This window comes from Callospermophilus lateralis, unplaced genomic scaffold, assembly GCF_048772815.1.
Source record: "Callospermophilus lateralis isolate mCalLat2 unplaced genomic scaffold, mCalLat2.hap1 Scaffold_109, whole genome shotgun sequence".
Taxonomy (NCBI): domain Eukaryota; kingdom Metazoa; phylum Chordata; class Mammalia; order Rodentia; family Sciuridae; genus Callospermophilus; species Callospermophilus lateralis.
The window spans coordinates 3545297-3563027 of NW_027511135.1; the positions used below are offsets into that span (position 1 = coordinate 3545297).

At 43.8% G+C, this 17731-nt stretch overlaps 1 protein-coding gene and 1 pseudogene across 1 annotated transcript in view; both read left to right on the forward strand.

The window, feature by feature from the left end:
* Window positions 1-2489: 2489 nt before the first annotated feature.
* LOC143386351 (heat shock factor-binding protein 1 pseudogene) lies at window positions 2490-2832 on the forward strand (annotated as a pseudogene).
* A 4540-nt stretch (window positions 2833-7372) lies between these two features.
* The window catches only part of LOC143386344 (chromodomain-helicase-DNA-binding protein 1-like), a 162009-nt gene continuing 151650 nt past the window's right edge, over window positions 7373-17731 (forward strand). Inside the window, 5 exon segments of the mRNA XM_077108005.1 lie at window positions 7373-7481; window positions 10483-10595; window positions 13241-13347; window positions 13835-13949; window positions 14752-14783. Coding sequence (XP_076964120.1) covers window positions 7373-7481; window positions 10483-10595; window positions 13241-13347; window positions 13835-13949; window positions 14752-14783 — 476 coding nt within the window.

The window sequence follows — 17731 nt, forward strand, 5'->3', positions numbered from 1 at the left end:
TATTGAAAAAAGCATCCTGGCTACCACCTGGGTTAGACTCTTCTTTTGATATCCCATCCTTCTTCCTGTAACTTGCATGTGGGTTTGTAAGTAAGCCTCAAGGTTTTTCACATTTGAAATAGGCCTCAATGGTGCTCATTAACATATCTATCCATTAGCCTCCAGGTGTGGGAGAACCATTGTGGCAGAAGTAAGGATAGCTAAACTGAAGTTCTGGATATCAGCTGCTATGGATTTGAGATGTTGCTAACCCTGCATTTATAAAGCTCAGGAGGAATGAGGATGGCGGGTGTCCCCCCTCTTTTATATATATATAAATCGTTGCCAGTCCTGAAGGGGCCCCGGGGGGACTTCCTTTGGAGGCTCTTCTCCACCCTCTCGAGGAAGGTGGCAAGATCCTTGGTAGCCCTCTGAGTCCCCGCTGGCTCCTTGCTGGCAAATTTTTATGCTCCCACCAAAAGCTAAAATGTTCAAATGTTTCATTTCATTATTTTGCCAATTTGAAGGAAGCTGTTTTCCTCAGGTGGCACTGGAAGGCCATTCTCTCTCCCTATCGATGTTCCCTGGCAACCTCAGACGGCCCGTGGAGTGTCCCAGATTCCAGCTGCCACCAGGATGCACAGGGAGCAAGAGCCGGTGAGATTGTGCCTCCAGGCTGGGTGGGCAGGTCCCGGCTGGCACCAGTGGTGGCCAGGGACTCCACTTGGCCCCGCCCCCGGGCGGGCCTGGCTGGGCCTCTTGCCTGGCCAGTGGGCCCTAGGCCAGTGTCTAGGCGGGGCACCTCCTTTGGGTGACGGGGCTGGAGGGCACCCCATTACTAGTTTAAAGGCTTCCCCTCAATGTCAAATTTGGACTTGTAATCCTTTTGCCAAATCAAATCCCTTTTTACACTGGGGGCAGGGCGTCTTAGGCGGAGTTTGACCCTTCCAGACGCTGAAGGATGGTTTCAGCCCAGGGCGAATTAGGCCCATCCTCGGAGATGGCCTTTTTTTTGAGTCTTTTTTTTTTTTGTAAGAGGGCAGAGAATTTCCGAAGGGAGAGGGATGACAATATGGCGGAGGCTGTTCCCCATCCCGACTGTCTACCATGTGTACCGGGACAGGGGCAGTTAGTGTGGAATTTAGGGGACCAGGCCAAGGATTGGTGGAAGGAGGAGTAGGTGTCTTAAAAGGGTCTTTGTCACCCCTAGATGTTCCTCTTGAGGGGCCAGGAGAGAAACAGGCGCTGAGGGCAGATAGTCCCTCAGAGGGGGGTCCTCTCCCAGGTTAATTTCCCTCTTCCTCACCAACTGTTCTGAGAGGTCCCAAGTGGCCCAATGCCCTAGGGCGGAGTGGGACGGGGGACTCAGACGCCCGGGCGCTGGTGGGGCCTGTAGTGGGCCCCAAGAAGAAACACCTGGGGCTCCCGCCAGCCGGCCTAGCTCCCTCTCGCAAACCTCTCCCTCCTCTTCCCCCTCAGCCATCAACCAGGACCCCAGAGTGTCAAGGTTTCCCAGACCTTTTTGGCCTGTGCATCCAAGATCTCTAAACCTCGGCTTTTGAGCATTAAGAGCTGGGTCCTTATGCCTAGTGTGAGATTGCCCCATCTTTCCAGGGATATCCTTACCTCGGAAAACTCGCTTGGCTTGGCTCCATACTCTCACTCCTGCGTGGGGCGCCAGATGTCGGGGGTTTTAGCCTCCCTGTTCCCTCCTGACCTGTGGGAGAGATTGGGAGAGCACGCCCCAGCCAGGACAGGCCAAGAAAGGTAAAGGACTGGCCGTGTGCACCCAGCCCTCCCTCGCAGGAGGACCATCAGAAGGGCCAGGGAGAAGAGTCAAAGCAGGATCTGGTTTAATGAGAAAACATACATAGCTAATATAATGTACAGGAGCCAATCAGGGTAAAGGTGAGCAGGGTGGGGAGAATTTATATCTTCACCATCCTACAGGCAGTAATGGGAGACAGGAGCTGTCCGTGAGGGCAGAAGGGTTCTGAGCCTATCCTAGAGGTGGTCCGATTCTTCATCACAACCCACGGCAATGCCTTCTGGCTTATCGCTAGGTGCTCTCTTAGCCACCTGTGGCCCCAGGACTGGGAAGCGGGTAGCAGCCAGCAAGTTAAGTTTCCTCTTTTCTGATGCAACATGCCCCACATTACATCATGCCCTACAACAATCCTCTTTACTATTTTGAAATATTCAATTAATTACCATCAGCATGAGAACCCCACTATGCTAGAGAGCATTAGAAGTATTCCTCCCATCCAGCTGGACCCGTGCCTATTAACCTGCCTTTCTCCACCCCTTCTTCTTCCCACTCTTCCCAGTTCTACTCTCTACTTCTGTGACATCAACCTTTTCAGTTTCCACATTAAGTGAAAATATGTGGTATTTGTCTTTTTTTGTGCCTGACTTTTTTCATGTAACATAATGTCCCTAGGCTCATCCATGTTACTCTAAATGATAAAATTTCATCTTTTCTTGGCTGAAAAAACTCCATTGTAGGACAGTCTGAGACCTCGTCGCCAAGCTGGGAACCGGAGAGATGGCCGAGACTGACCCCAAGACCGTGCAGGACCTCACCTCGGTGGTGCAGACACTCCTGCAGCAGAAGGAAGATAAATTTCAGACCATGTCCGACCAGATCATTGGAAGAATTGATGATATGAGTAGTCGCATTGATGATCTGGAGAAAAACATCGCAGACTTCATGACACAGGCTGGGGTGGAAGAACTGGAAGGAGAAAACAAGATACCTGTCACACAAAAGAGTTGAAGGTTCCTAATTACCCTGAAATCTGGAACACCATTTTTCCAAGCCAAGAGAAGACTGAATGGCTTTTTGCAACTAACTACTACTAAGTGTAGACAGGTTTTATATTATAGTGCATTCTTATCACATATAATAAGTTTTTAGAGTGATTTTTCTCTCCACTTTCTGGAACATGGTATCTTCACATCTTGAAACTTGGTCAGTTGTGCTCTTAATTATTAAACACTAAAATTTTGGCAGTTCCTGCATAAAATTGTCAAACTTTTTAGTGTATTTTTGTGAAGTCCTTTTTTACTGCCATTCTTTTGTAGTAGTTGCTGTTTGATAAAAGTTGCTGTATAATTTTTTATTAGATAAGTAGTAAATCCTTCAATTATTGTTGGACTTGGTGAAGTAAAACATTTGTAGAGTTTGGATTCTTTCATTTTCAGCACAAAGTGACTGTTGTGCTAACACTAAATAATGTGTTGGTGATACTTTCCAAATGGCTAGAAATTGTTTATTCAGAAGTGTCTGTCACTACTTTGTTGCCAAAACTCCATTGAACCGCAACTTATGACTAGTCTGTGAGATCAGATGCTAAAGTCAGTGAAAGGTAACCACTGCCACTGTACTGCATTAGTATTTTTAAATACAGGAAATACTCGAATAGCCTGATGTCATGAGGCATTCGTTAGAGTTTTGCATGAGATTCTAATACTTCAGTAGGCCTCTAGTTGTTCATCTATAATGATTACCACAAAAAAGGCAGGATTTTAAACTCAATTATTCCATCCTTTCTTTGAGCTACTGATTGAAAAAGAGAAAAAGAAGAGAGAATATTAAGTCTGTGCCAATCACTTGGCTAAAAAATGATGAATGACTGGCAGTAGGCTCAGGTTTTTGAACTATTTCTTACCTAAATTCTTTAAGAGTAATAATTTTTGTTACTGATTATAAAAGACAGAGTTAATAAGATTTGCCATTCAAAACTGCAGTGACCATGGTCTTCATAAAGGCAAACCTAGAAAAGAATAGGGTTTAAGTCTCCCATATCACCAGTCTTGTTTGTATTGCAAATATATAATATTAAGAAATATTTTGTCTTATTTATAGATTATATGGGGAAAACAGATTCTGTAATAAAGCCACCAGGATTGTCATCCAGCTGCAGCAGCTCTTGGGAGGGGCCAGCAGCAGGTTCTTCAGGGTAACCTGAGTGTGTGCTGCCCAGACTGGGCCCTGGGCCCGCTGCAGCCTGCATGCAGGGTGTGTTCAGGGCTATTGAGAGCAGTAGAAACGATAGGCCGCTGGCTATTGGAGGATGGTGCAGACTTGGGGAGGAGTTGACTTCAGAGGCCAAAAATAAAGGTGCCTGAAATCCTGCTAAAAAAAAAAACTCCATTGTATATATATATGCCCCATTTTCTTTATTCCTTCATCCACAATGGGCATCTAGGTTGATTCCACATCTTGGCTACTGTGAAGAGTGCAGTAATAAACTGGGGAGTGATATCTCTTTCACATACTAGTTGTATTTCCTTTGGATATACACTCTATAATAAAACTGCTGGATCATATGATAGTTGTATTTCTAGTTTCTGTGTGTGTGTGTGTGTTTGATGAGCCCCAGAGTGTTTGTCTTAATTGCTGTACTAATTCACATTCCTACCAGCAATGTATGAGAGTTCTCCTATTTCTGCATACTTGCCAACACAAAAATGAATACTTAATGTCCCCAAACTCTTTGCTGCCTTCCTCCTTCAACATGGTGACTCAATTCTATCAATGCCAAATTGTTGAAATCATCTTATATTCTCCCATTTCCTGCCAATGCTCAACCCGTGAATCTTCTAGGCATTACCTGTACAATATATCTATTCATCACTCTACTACAACCATGCTGGCCCCCCAATTATCACCTTTTTCCCAGACTATTGCAATAGCCTCCAAATTGAACTCTCTGCTTCTCCCCTGCCTGCCTCTACAGTATTCAGAGTAAAACTTTTAAATGTGTTACCTGACTTGCAGATCTGGAGTCTCTTGGCTACATTTCTCAGCTATATTTTAGATGCCAGACTCAATATATCAGCAGTCTACTTAGCTTAGAGCTAGTGCCCTATCTCTGAAATATACTTTAAGTTAAAAAACAATAAGCACCCTTTTGTTTAAGTGGAAGGTGGTTGATATCATTGCTTTAGCAGATAAATATAGTGCATTAAAATCTGGAGGGGAGGAAACAAGTTAAACAAAGAATAGGAATCAAAAACATTGAGAAGCAGTTTAATAGCCAGAGAGTCTTTCAGAGAAGCCACCAAAGCCTTACCAATCTATGGTAAGGTTTTGAAAAAACCCCCAAATAGGAAAATAAAACAGGGACTTAGAGAGGCTGTCTTTGCTAAAAATATCTGTTTCTTCAGTTGGGTTTGCCGCTGCCTAATGTGTAACTAAAAGAATGATAAAGTTTGGCATCTCTTCTTCATTTCGTATTTGTCTGTTTTACTCCCTTATTAAACTTTGGGTCTGCCGCAGTCTGGCTGGGCACAAATCACGAGCCACTCAAGCAGGAACAAACTTTATTTCCGAACTCCACCAGCACACTCCACACACGCTCCCCGGGAACCTCTCCTGAACGCCCACTCCTCCAGGCACACACCACACCAACCGGAAATCCCTCCTCCGGACCTTCCCCAACCAATGGGAACTCTCCAGGAATCCAAGAACTCCAAAGTAGCAGGCCTAGGCGGACAGCAGGGGTCTAATATACAATTGAATACAATTTAACATAACCATCATCATCTCAATGGCTTGTTGGCATCACCACTCCATTCTGGCAAAAATGCCATGTGTCATTCCGACTCAGCTATGGCTCTCAGCATGGGTCAGATTCCTGCACAACTCTGGGTCATATGGTAGTTCTATTTCTAGTTTTTTGGTTTTTTTTTTTTTTTTTTGAGGATCCCCACAGCATTTCCATAATCAATGTACTAATTTATGTAAGTATAAGCATATTAATCATGTAAGTAGTATTCATCTAAAGCTGATAATATGCTTTCTTTAAGGCTGAAGACAGGAAGGTGTGAAAAACTAAGATATTTTCCACAGCCAGCTTGCTTCTACTTCTGGGCCTTGGAGTGGTGACTAGAAATCTTCAGTTTTTACCCCACATTTTCCACAAGCAGTGAGTCTTACAGGCGGATCAATGGTGAAGAGACTGCCTTCCCTCAGCAGGAGCAATAGAGTCACATGGGAACTGAATGCCCCCCATTCCAGGATCACAGATCTAATAGATAAATATCCCATGAAGCAAGTGGACATTGCCCTTGAACAGCTGGCAGTGTCCTCAACACCAATAAGACTCGGGGTGATCAGAACTCAAGAGAATGATAAACCACATGACAGTTGGCCAGGACTGCTTATTACACGTCCGTCTTGGTTCCTGTACCAGTTCTTCCTCTATTTAAGCTAAAGCTCTCATTAGTACCTGAGAGACAGGACTGGGACATTGACATCATTTGTCTTTCCAGTATAGGCACATTGATGGAAGCTCCTTTTCCCCATTATTTTCCATTTGGTTTTCGGAGAAAGTGATCAGTTTTGATTTGTTGGGACCCCAGAGTCAGGCCTCTGGCCTAGGACTTGGGAACAGGAAAGGTGCTGGACAAAATCAATGTAGCCCTAAGATGCGACACCGTTTTACTGTCTTAGCATGGATCTTAGCATTTACCACTCTCTTAGCATTGATCACTATCTGGTTTTTTTTTTATTGCCTTTATTTTCTTTTTAAAGTATAGCTCCATGAGATTAGTAGCCTCTGTCTCTAGTGACATAAGTGGTTGGCACATGGAGTAGGTGGCTCAAGCAGTATTCATGAAGACTCAAGACACAAAATTAGCTTCATAAAACCATGCTTTGTTGGCGTCTCTAGGAAAAAACAACCGAATGTAACTCTTTTGTAGTTTACAATGAATTTATCAAAGGCCAACGGGAAGCGCCAGGATTAACTTATGTAAAAATAATACTCTGGTAAAGTTACTTAGGAAAATAATAGCTTCTGTTCCCCGTTTTGCTGATTCAAATTCCAGTTACAATAAATAAAACCTATTTATAAGGTTGTTGTGTTAAATAAGAAAATATGTATCAGCTCCTAGGGCAGCACCTAGGAGGTATGGGGGTAAATGCAGTGACTTTGAGGTTATGATAATATTTGTGCTAGTGGTAAACTACATCACAGGATCACCCAGAACTGAGGCTGGTCACCCTGAAGCTAACCCAGTGGGCAATCTACCTACTCTCATAGTGTCCTTGAAATGCCCTTGGCGGCAGCAACATTTGGAGGCTTTCGCTTACAGCTAACAGGGAACAGCTCAGGGGGCTTCAGAGTCTCGCCCAACTTACCGCTAGAGTCAACAGAATTGAGCTGACTCCTGAGAGCAGAGTAGCCACCCAGGGCTCCAGCCAAGAATTCCAGGACTGACCTGGATGCAGACTTCCAGCAGCTCGCAATAGACGCCCTCAGCGGGCGCCCCCTGGCGGCTGCGCGGAGCTCCCACAGTCCTGAGCGGCGCTCCCAGGGTCCTCCACGGCTCACAGGAAAGGCAGCGCACGCACGGCGCGCGGGGCGGAGCCTCTCGCAGCCAGATGGAGGGTAGCCTGCCGGGCTTCTTAGTAGCCTTCCAGGCGAAGGGCAGACCCGAGGCGGTGAGGACGTGGGTGCAGGAGCCGGACTTACGGCAGTGCGGCCTGACAGGTAAGTGGGCTGCAGGAGAAGTGCCGCCCAGACGCGCCACCTCGTGCACACCAGCTTTCCGCCAGCCGGGGCTTCCCCTCCGCCGGTAGTGGGTGGGCACTCGCGTGGTGGGCGCAGCTCGGCGCGGGGCACTTCCGGGTAGCCGGGTGGTGGGCGAGGAAACTTGCCCGGTGGGGCGCGAAGCCCAGCTCCAGGCGGTCCGGCTGTGCGGGTGGCGCTGCGGCCGGACTCGGAAGACGCACAGCCCCCTTGACTCTGGGAGCCTGCGCGCGCCGCAGGTGGCTGGCCACCGGGTGGTCCTCCCCGCGGCGTTCGGGCCACGCGCGCTCGCGCCGCTCTGCGCGGTCGGTCAGTCGGGGTCCCTCCTGCCCTTGGGGAGCAGCCGCAGCGACTCTCGCCGGCCTCCCCTTCCCTTCCCTCCCCTCCCCTTCCCTCGCCGTCAGTTGTCTCTCTGAAGCGCCGGTGGAGCGCGCGGGGGAGGGCGCGTCAGGACGGGCGCGGGGGGGGGGGGGGGGGGGGGGGGGGGGGCGCCCGAGGTTTCCGCCCGGAGTGTGGCGCTTCTCGGTGGAGAGCGCTCGGCCCGCTCCTGCCTCTAGGCCTCCGTGGCTCTCGGGAAACGAGGCGCAGTGCCGCTTCCCTCAGAGTGGAGGGCGGTTGGAGAGGGGCCTGTGGGCAGGCTGGTCCGCTGCAGTGACCCGGGGGGAACGCGGAGATGGGTGAGGAGGGCGGGCTGAGGCGCGGGTCGCAGGGAGCCTTGCGGGGAGTAGTCGGGCGTCCACCACCAGGCGGTGCGGGAAGTCAGGGACGGTACCAAGGTTAGCGCCGGTGGGCGACTGGCCCTCCTGTTCGTTAAAGTAAATGGATATGTAGGGAAACTGTGGGTGGGTCAAGATTCTTCTTTTCCTGATTCCAGCAGCAGTGTGTGTTCTTTGTGAAACATTTGGGGAAATAGCGTACGCTTTTGGTCGGTTCCTGGATTCCTGGTCCTGGAGGTAGATATCACCTGAATGAGCCAGTTCTGATAGTTATCCAGCAGTTGTACCAGGAAGCTAAACCAGGGGCTGCTTTTCCAGCCCTTCCAACAAAAAATTTTATGGTGACCTGATTCCCTATATTAAATCCTTTTCTGTCTGACTTCTTTTTGGATGATTTTTTTTTTTTCGTTTTGCAGTCATCTTCTAAGTATTAAATACTGTTATCTTTGTATAGTTTCATATCATTTTAATTAAACATGTTATTATATACTAATTATAGATTCATCTGCAGTTTTTTTAAAAAAAGAGATCCCATGGAACCTTCCTCAGTTTCCCCAATGATAATATCTTGCAAAGCTTCTGTAGAATATCGTAGCCCAGATATTGACTGGAGTTTTAGACAGAGGCCTGACTCTGGAGAGCCAACAGATCATTTAGAACAAGAGGAAGCTTCAAACTGCAAGGCATCCTGATCTCACAAGAGGAGAAGGTTAATCAGGCAGGGTCATTTGGGTGGGGGTACCTGGACTGCCTCATTATAGTCATCTCCTCCTAATCACATCTGGTGAAGGGTCTATTTTCTAAAGGTGTGAGTGATTAGATTGGGTAATCCAGGATAACTCAGTATGGTCTCCCCATCTCCAGACCCTCAACCTTAGTCATGGCTGTGGACTCCTTTTTGCCAAGTAAGGTAACATTCACTGATTCTGAGGTCTGTGCATGAACTCTTTGAGGGTCACTCTTTATCCACCACTTCAACCTTTTACTTTTTTAAATATATATCTTTATTTTTACTTATTATTTTATGAGGATCGGACCCAGGACCTCATATGTGTGACGCAAGTGCTCTTCCACTGAGCTACAACCCCATCCCATCAACCTTTTACTTTTGACTATTTTATACATATAATTATAAATATATATAATGTAAATATTTATAGTGTCTTGCCATCCTTGTTCAGTTTTAAACACCCTTTATGTAGCAGCGTCTCCATTCTTAACCCTGCTTCTCTGTTGGCGCACTGTGTAGTCCTGTTTTCATTTTGTCCTTTATCAGGGGCAGTCCACAGCCCAGTTGTACTAGGTTGTGGGGAGGCCAAAGAAGGTGCTGGAGACAGCATGGGAGACATGGTTTATCTGGGAAAGCTTCTAACAGATCAATGACGGCTCCAGGAAGAGTTCCGTGGCAACAGACTGAACAGATAGCACCTGTGTCCCTGAAGGTGCTTCTCCAAGCAGTACCTCTCTTGCTCCTGGTGTTTTGCCTGGTGGCTCTGGCCAAACAAGTGACATGTATCTTTTCCACAGAGCCCTCAGTTCTCTGCCCAGCCCCATTCAGGGAGGAGGCTTACATGTTAGACTGAGGAAGCAGTGACATCAGCTTTAGTTTGTGTGTATGATCAGCATACATGCAAGAAAGTAGCTTTTTACAGATAACACTAACTTGCCCTAGTGCCCAGTGTGCAGAGAGAAGCCAGTGTCCTCCAAGATGATATTTATCTGGACTTTCCAGCCTAGGCTTGATCTCATTGGTCCCTTAATTTTGCTAGGTTTTTATAAACAGAAAGGGAGCATTCAGGATCATGGTGTTTTACTGTCCCCCTTTTCTTTAAGGGACAATATAGCAGGAATGGCAGATTTAGATGAGTGCCATTAAGCAAGCATATGAACAGTCCATGTGTTGTTTGTCGCATCACTTCCAGGAATACTTATTTCCAGGAAAGGACAGTGGCTTGAGACTGGGTATTACAGAACAGATCCCCAGGCTGAGTTTCTCATCAATCAAGAAGATTATATAACAGTGATAGGCTATTTCAGGGCTTTGAATGGTAACCCAAGTCTGCCCAAAAAGAAATTTGGAAATCAGCTAATGTTTGTATACATAGAACGTCCCAATAAAAGATATAGCCAATAAAGTTTGACATTAAGGGAATGTAGGCCATGTTCTTCATTCAAAGCCTTAGAGCTTAGCCCACATATGTGCTGAAATGTCTGCTCTCTGGTTTTGCTATATTTTTTATTTCTAGGAATTCATTTACACCCTTATCAACTGGAGGGAGTCAACTGGCTAGCCCAGCGATTCCACTGTCAAAATGGCTGCATCCTGGGAGATGAGATGGGCCTTGGTAAGACCTGCCAGGTATGTTACTGTGGAAGAAGCACTGTTTACCTACACTGAAACACCTCCTCACAACTCATTTCCATCTTTTTTTTGGGGGGGGTACCCCAGATTGAACTCAGGTTCATCCAGCCCCTTTTTGTATTTTATTTGAAGACAGTGTCTCCCTTAGTTGCTTAGTGCCTCCCTAAATTGCTGAAGTTGGCTTTGAACTCATGATCCTCCTGCCTTAGCCTCCGGAGCTAATGGGATTATAGGCGTGTGCCACCACACCTGGCTTAATACCATCTTTAAGTGCTGTTATATGTGTGTGTGTGAGGGTGTATGTGTGTGTGTATGTATGTATATACTAGAATGTGAAATGCTTAACTTTTAAGAGATCACAACCTTGGGATTGATTTTTCTAGTTGTGGGGGTAGTTATTAATTATGTCATTACCTTTATATGAGCATTGACATGTGTCTGTGAGAAAAGTTACTTGAGTTACAAGTGCAGTTAATGGGCCCAGGTTTAGGGTTTTTCTCTGTGTGAAGCATGTATACTTGCCCAAGGACCAAATTGACTGTGCTCCTTAGTAACACTATATGAAGTTAACTGTATTGCTTCTAATATTACTCTCTCTTTCTCAGTGGGGGTGGGTTGGGGTCAGGCTGCTGCCCATTTTTCTACAGTGATAGAGAAATATGGAGGAAGTACCGTATGTTTTCCAAAATAAAACTTAGACTCTCTGACCTTAAAAGGGGAGAATCAGATGTGGCCCCCTCGGGCATTGATCTAGTGATCAATGGTGGAGTGTTGAAATTGATTCTTCTCCCAGGATAATAAGCAATACTGCCCTGGGTTAACACATGGCCTTGGATTGATGGAAAATTCAGTCACAACACCTCTTGGGTTAATCACTTACTTATCTGAAGGATATAAAAGATATCCTGGTACAATCGTGATATATGTCAGAGGCAGCTTGATCAGAAATCAGGAAGATAAAAACTTTTCAATCCCAGGAAAGTTTCACCAGTGGTCACTGGAGAGAATGAGCAAGGGTCTCATAATCCTTTTAGAAGTTCAACTGTCCCGTCCGACTCTCACCATGTGTGTATATATATATATGTGTATATATATATATACACACACACACACACACACACATATAAACTTTAAGCTGGAGCAGCGGTGCACATAGGCTAGTCTGATCATATGTTGAAGCATCCTTTACTTAGGCAGATGTACCTCATCAATCTTGGCATTATTCAGAAACAATGCGACCACTTATATAAGGTCCCCTGAGATTCATCACTTCTCTGTCTTGGGCAAACAATTCTGTTCCTGGTATATTCCTGTACGAGAACTATGAAACTAAAAATCAGTTTCCTGGAGGTATCCTCCCTATAATCTCCTTTGTCTCAGTCATTGAAATTGTCCTACTGACTTTACAGAGAGCCAGCAAATTCCACTTGCCCTTTGCCTTTCCACCTCTACTTTAAATTCTCTAAAAATATACCAACTCCAAGTCTGTTTTGGTAAAAGTATGTTTAGAAATTTTGCATCTACATTATGAAGGATATTGTTTAGTGATATTCTTTTTTATACTAGTTTTGTCTGGTTTTAGTATTTTAGTATTTCTGTTCATTAATGTAACATTGGCACTATAGTTTTGCATTTTATTATATTCAAAATCATTCAACTGGCTGCATAGTATGCCATCGAGAATTTATAATTTGCTTAAACGTCCTATTGATGAGGAATCATGAATTCCCCCTTTTTTGGGTTACTTAAATTAATTTTGATGTGAACACCTTTGAGCCTATAGTTTTCTCAGGATTTTGAATTTGATCCTTAGGGCATATTTTTTCCTCAGAAATAGCACAGTATTTGGGGATGCAAGCTCTTCACGTGTTTTTGTTTGTTGAGAGCAACTTTAGAGACATAAGTGTACTCAAACATGTCCCGAAGTATGCACATTTGGCTTTGCAAAGTTTCATTTCATACTCATACTTCTTGTGAGAATGATTTATTGTCTGTTTTCTGCATTTGAATGCGTGTTGTAGATATATGCATGTACAACTATGGCATATGGATCCCGCTATACAGTATGATTATAATGCACCCATTATGAAAGACCAAAGGTTGTATCTGTTTTGTTCACATATAACTTGAGCTTAGAACTTGAGCCAGTAGAAGGCACCCTCTAAATGGTTATAGAAGGAGGGAGAAAGTTGGGGAGGAAGCAAAGCACTCTCATCAGAGCAGCTGAGCCAAGGGCCAAGGCCGTGATGTGCATGTACTGTTTGCTGTCAGATCTTAGCACTTCTGGCTTAAAATTTTCAAAGTACTCCTGCTGTTTTCCAACAGGTGTATTGGTTTCATTGATTTCTGTTCTTTCCTGACGTTTTTCCTTTTGGTTCAGTTACATAAATATTGAGCCTCATTGCTCATTAACTCCTAAAGTAATTGAACACCATCAATTTCCTTAGCAAAGTCACTGAGCTTACCTGATGTCGTTCTAAGAACTTCTAAGAACGTACTAGTTTCCTAATATGAGGAAGATTGTATGGAATTTCTTTATAAAGCAAGTCTTGTATAACAGTTTGTGTTCTCTGCCTATGGTTGTGGGAACTTTATGGTTGTGTCTCCTGGAAAGGTGATCAAAACTGCCTGCTTTGTTTCAGACGATTGCTCTCCTCATTTACTTGACGGGAAGGTTAAATGATGAAGGACCATTTCTGATTCTCAGTCCTCTGTCTGTTTTGAACAACTGGAAAGAAGAAATGGAAAGGTACAGAGTAGATGTAGCTGAACTTGTATTGTTTATGTGAAGATATTTTTCTAGATGATGGATAAAAGATCATGAAGCAAAATCTTGTCATATTCAATGATTTTATTCCAGAAAGGTTGAACTGAAACAGGTCTGATCGGGGAGGATCCAGTGGGTGTTACTGTTACCCTTCTACAATTTAAAGGCTAGTACTTATTCTCAGTAAATTTTGCTGATGTAAAGGAGAAACTGTCCTTCTCATAGTAACATAGGAAGTAACTAAAGTGAGAAACATCATTGCATTTTTAGTTAGCATGAGACCCTCTTAGACCTGATCCTCCTCCCTGCTTAACACAGACCTTACCCTGAGGTCTAACCATTATTCTAGGTACAGTTCTGTGACCAGCACCTAATGAATGGCGTCTGCACACTGCAGTCCATCCATGACATGCACACACCATCTCATGGCTGTGGCATTTGGGTCATCTGCATCTTTTCTTGGATTTAGATTTGCTCCAGGTCTTTCTTGTGTAACATATGCAGGGGACAAGGAGGAAAGAGCACATCTTCAGCAAGACCTAAAACAGAAGTCACGTTTTCATGTGCTGCTGACCACCTATGAGGTATTCATTCGTTTCTCCTAACCTGGGTCCTTAGAAGTTGTAGAACCCACTGAATTATATTGACTTTTTTTTTTGAGAGCACACATTTTTCTAGGTGGACATCCACCTTCATCACATTGTCAAAGAGGGACTGTGACCAAACGAAGTGCAGAATCACTGTGCTTCAAGGTAGCTAGACATATTTCCCTCTCTACTTGTGGATTAAGGGGAAAGCTTCCCAGAAAGTGGCACTTTAGCTGCCTCTTTGTTGATGAACAGGAGGAGGCAGGCAGCAGGGCAGAGGGTTTCATGTACAGAGGCATCATGTCTGATAACCGGGGGATAGGAATGCAGGATGCCTAGTTTCAGTCTTGTTTTCAATCCTTATCTGAGTAAGACTGGGCAACTGTAAGGCCTTCTACTTAACCATAACTTCTATCTGTTTGTGTGATAGTGCTACTTAGAAATTGTGCTTAGTTTTTAACTTAGTAAACAAGTTAAAGGCTTAGATCCTCTGGTTTAAGAGAGTTAACAAGAAATAAGAAACTAGATTATTAATAATCAGAATTTATCAATACCAGTCTTTATTTATTTAATTCTAACTTTTTTCTTTTGTTACCAAGGATTGAACCTAAGGGTACTTAACCACTGAACCAATCCTCAGCCTTTTTTATTTTTGAAGACAGAGTCTCAGTAAGTTGCTGAGGCTGGCTTTGAGCCTGCCGCCTTCCTGCCTGAGTCTCCAGAAGCTGCTGGGATTCAGGTGTGGGCCACCATGCCCAGCAATACCAGTCTTTTTAATGTGTCCTCCTTAATTTTTCAGATTTGCTTGAAAGATGCACCGTTCCTAAAATTGTGAGTATACTGTACCCTGTCAGAAACTGTGCTGAATGTGTGGAAATCTTGTCTTGTCTTACACTTTTTGATACTTGGCCTCTTTCCTGATATGTCTGGTCTGTATTCTTTGGGTCCTGTTGATGTATAGGCAGGCATGGTGGGAATTCTGTGATCTAACCTCTACTCATTAGCTATGTGTTATTGGGTTGGTTTCTTAATTTCCATCAACTTCAGTGTCCTCATCTGTAAACAGGGGGTAGTTACCTTTCTTACTTTGGATGACTATTGTGACAACTGAGATTAAATCTACATGGTTGGTGTTTAGCAGATTACTAGAGATTTTTATTACTAGCAGATTTTTATTGTTGTTTTTTGGTTTTATTTTGGTACTGGGGATTGAACCCAGGAGTACTCTACCACTGAGCAACATCTCCAGTCCTTTTTATTTATTAATTTTTCAAATTTTGAGACAGGGTCTTTCTAAGTTGCCAAGGAAGGCCTTGAATTTGTGATCCTCCCACCTCAGCTCCCAGAGTCTCCAGGATCACAGGCGGGGCACTGCATCCAGCCTGGACACTGGATTCTTTACACTGTAACTGCACAGACACCTGTGTGGACTGCTGCTTGAGATCTTACTGTAGTATAGGAGCCTTTTCCTGGCAATTACCAGGTAGCTGTCAGTGCTATAGAACTGACTATTTGGAAAAGAAGTTTGAAGTATACTTGTAATTTGTCCATTTAACTATGTCTTGGTACTGGGGATTGAACTCAGGGGCATTTACCACTGAGCTGCATGCCCAGCCCTTTTCATTGTTTATTTTGAGATAGTCTCACTAAGTCGTTGGGATGGGACTCAAATTTGCAATCCTCCAGCTTCCCAAGTAGTTGTCATTGTAGGTGTGCCCCATCGTGCCCTGTGTGCATCTTTCATACTCAGATTTTGTTCTCAAAGGGCCTTATCAATATTTTAAATATTTTTTCCTCATCCAGATTGTTGTAAATGAGTTTCTGTTTTACTCTTATTTTGAAGACTGGGCCCAAGATTTTATGATTCCATCCAGTATTTTGTTTTACTTAATTTACATTTAAATGAGCATATGATGTGTTCCCTATTTTTCTTTCTTTTTACTTTATTATTTTTATTTCGTGTCACGTTATTTCATGTCATTTCATTTTATGGTTCTGGGCATTGAGCTGAGGGCCTCCCAACTGCTCTACCACTCAGTCCTTACCCCAGCTCTTCTTGTCTTCTTAATATCCAACTTGTCTTGTTTTGAAGTCTCTCCATGGAAAGGGAGTTACTGGTAATAACCAGGAAAGTAAATCATAGAGCTGCTCCATGGTCTGTACAGTAGAGGGATGAGGAGTACAAAGATATTCATGAAACACGGTACTATCTGGCAGGTCTCAGAAGGTAATAAGATTGGGACATAAATGTTCTTGGGTACTTTATGTAAATTGTCCCATTTTGGTTTCATGAAAATCCTAGTAGGCAGGGATTATTATTCGCATTTTACAAAAAAGGATATTAAGAGATTAAGAATCCAAGTAAGGCAGAGCAGACATTCAAACCCAGCACTTGGTGCTTTGGGCCTCTTTTTTTATGTTTATTTTTTTTAGTTGTAGTTGGACACAATACCTTTATTTTATTTATTTAGTTTTATGTAGTGTTGAGGATCAAACCCAGGACCTCGCATATGCTAGGCAAGTGCTCTACTGATGAGCCACAGCCCCAGTCCCTGGACCGTGTTTTTAAGAGAAGCTTCTCTAAGTATGTAGAAGCACTGAAATGTCACCTTATTCAGCAGAAACACATTTTTATATTTCAGTCTGTTTTGAATGCATTTCTGGGTGGATTTAAGAGCCTTAGTAATAAAGGGACATTTATAATATTGACTCATAGCAAGAATCCCAACAACATAGTTATTTCTTTTAGTATGTTTGCTAATGTTATATTTCTCCATTGCTATATTTTACATTCTGAAAATAGGCAATGTGATAAAATCTGCACTCAAGAGGTTTATGAAGGCCATTTTTAAATTGTATGTTATCACCATGAAATATTGAAATCTTTTGGACAACAGGCAGTAGGCTTGTGAAATCTTGGATCGAGAAGATCAGGAGTTCCCTTGTTGGACTCTCCATTCTTGTGTTGGAATTCTCTCTACTTTCGTTTCTGGGAAACAGTCTTTAATTTTCTTTGATGAGTGATTCCATCCACTTTCACTCATTGAACCAAAATCCACTTCACTTAGTCTTTTGCGTTAAATAAGCATTTTTAGATGTTTGTGTATATACATATCTGTGTCTAGTCCTTCCAAAGGAATCAGACCTAGTCTGTTTTGAGTGGAACAATACTATGGACGCTCACCACCTATGTCATAACCACCGTCCAACCTCATGGGGACCCTGTCTCCTTATAATCCTAAATATATTCCCTGCTTATTCTGCCCAGTGCTGTCCTTGCACTTCCTGCCCTCTCTTTGGATCCCCAGTTTAGTCTTCTACTCCACTCTCGTTAGCTGAGTGTCTGTCTCTGGCTCTCTTCCTCTCAATTTTCTCTGTAGCCTAAGGAGTAAGGCTTCCTTTGTTGTTGTTGTTGTTGTTTTTCTGCAAATATTTATTGGATATTTATTGATCCAGATGAGGCCATAGGGATAGAGAAGATTAAGACATTGACCTTGACTTTCAGGGGTGTGTAGTCTTGTAGCAGATGCAGACAAACATAGAAACAAAGGCAAAAGGTGGCATGTGCTCACCAGTAGGTAGAGTGCCAGTGTGTTTATTAACCTGCCCACCGCCTATACTGTGAGCCTCTGTGATCAGATTTCCCACATTTAATTCCTTCCATCAAAAATTCCTCTTACACTGCTTGTGGGATACAAGAACTGTGCAAACTTATTTATTAAATGATTTAAATAAGAGGGAAAAATGAGAGATGCTTAAAAAAGAGTTGAGTAAGTGAG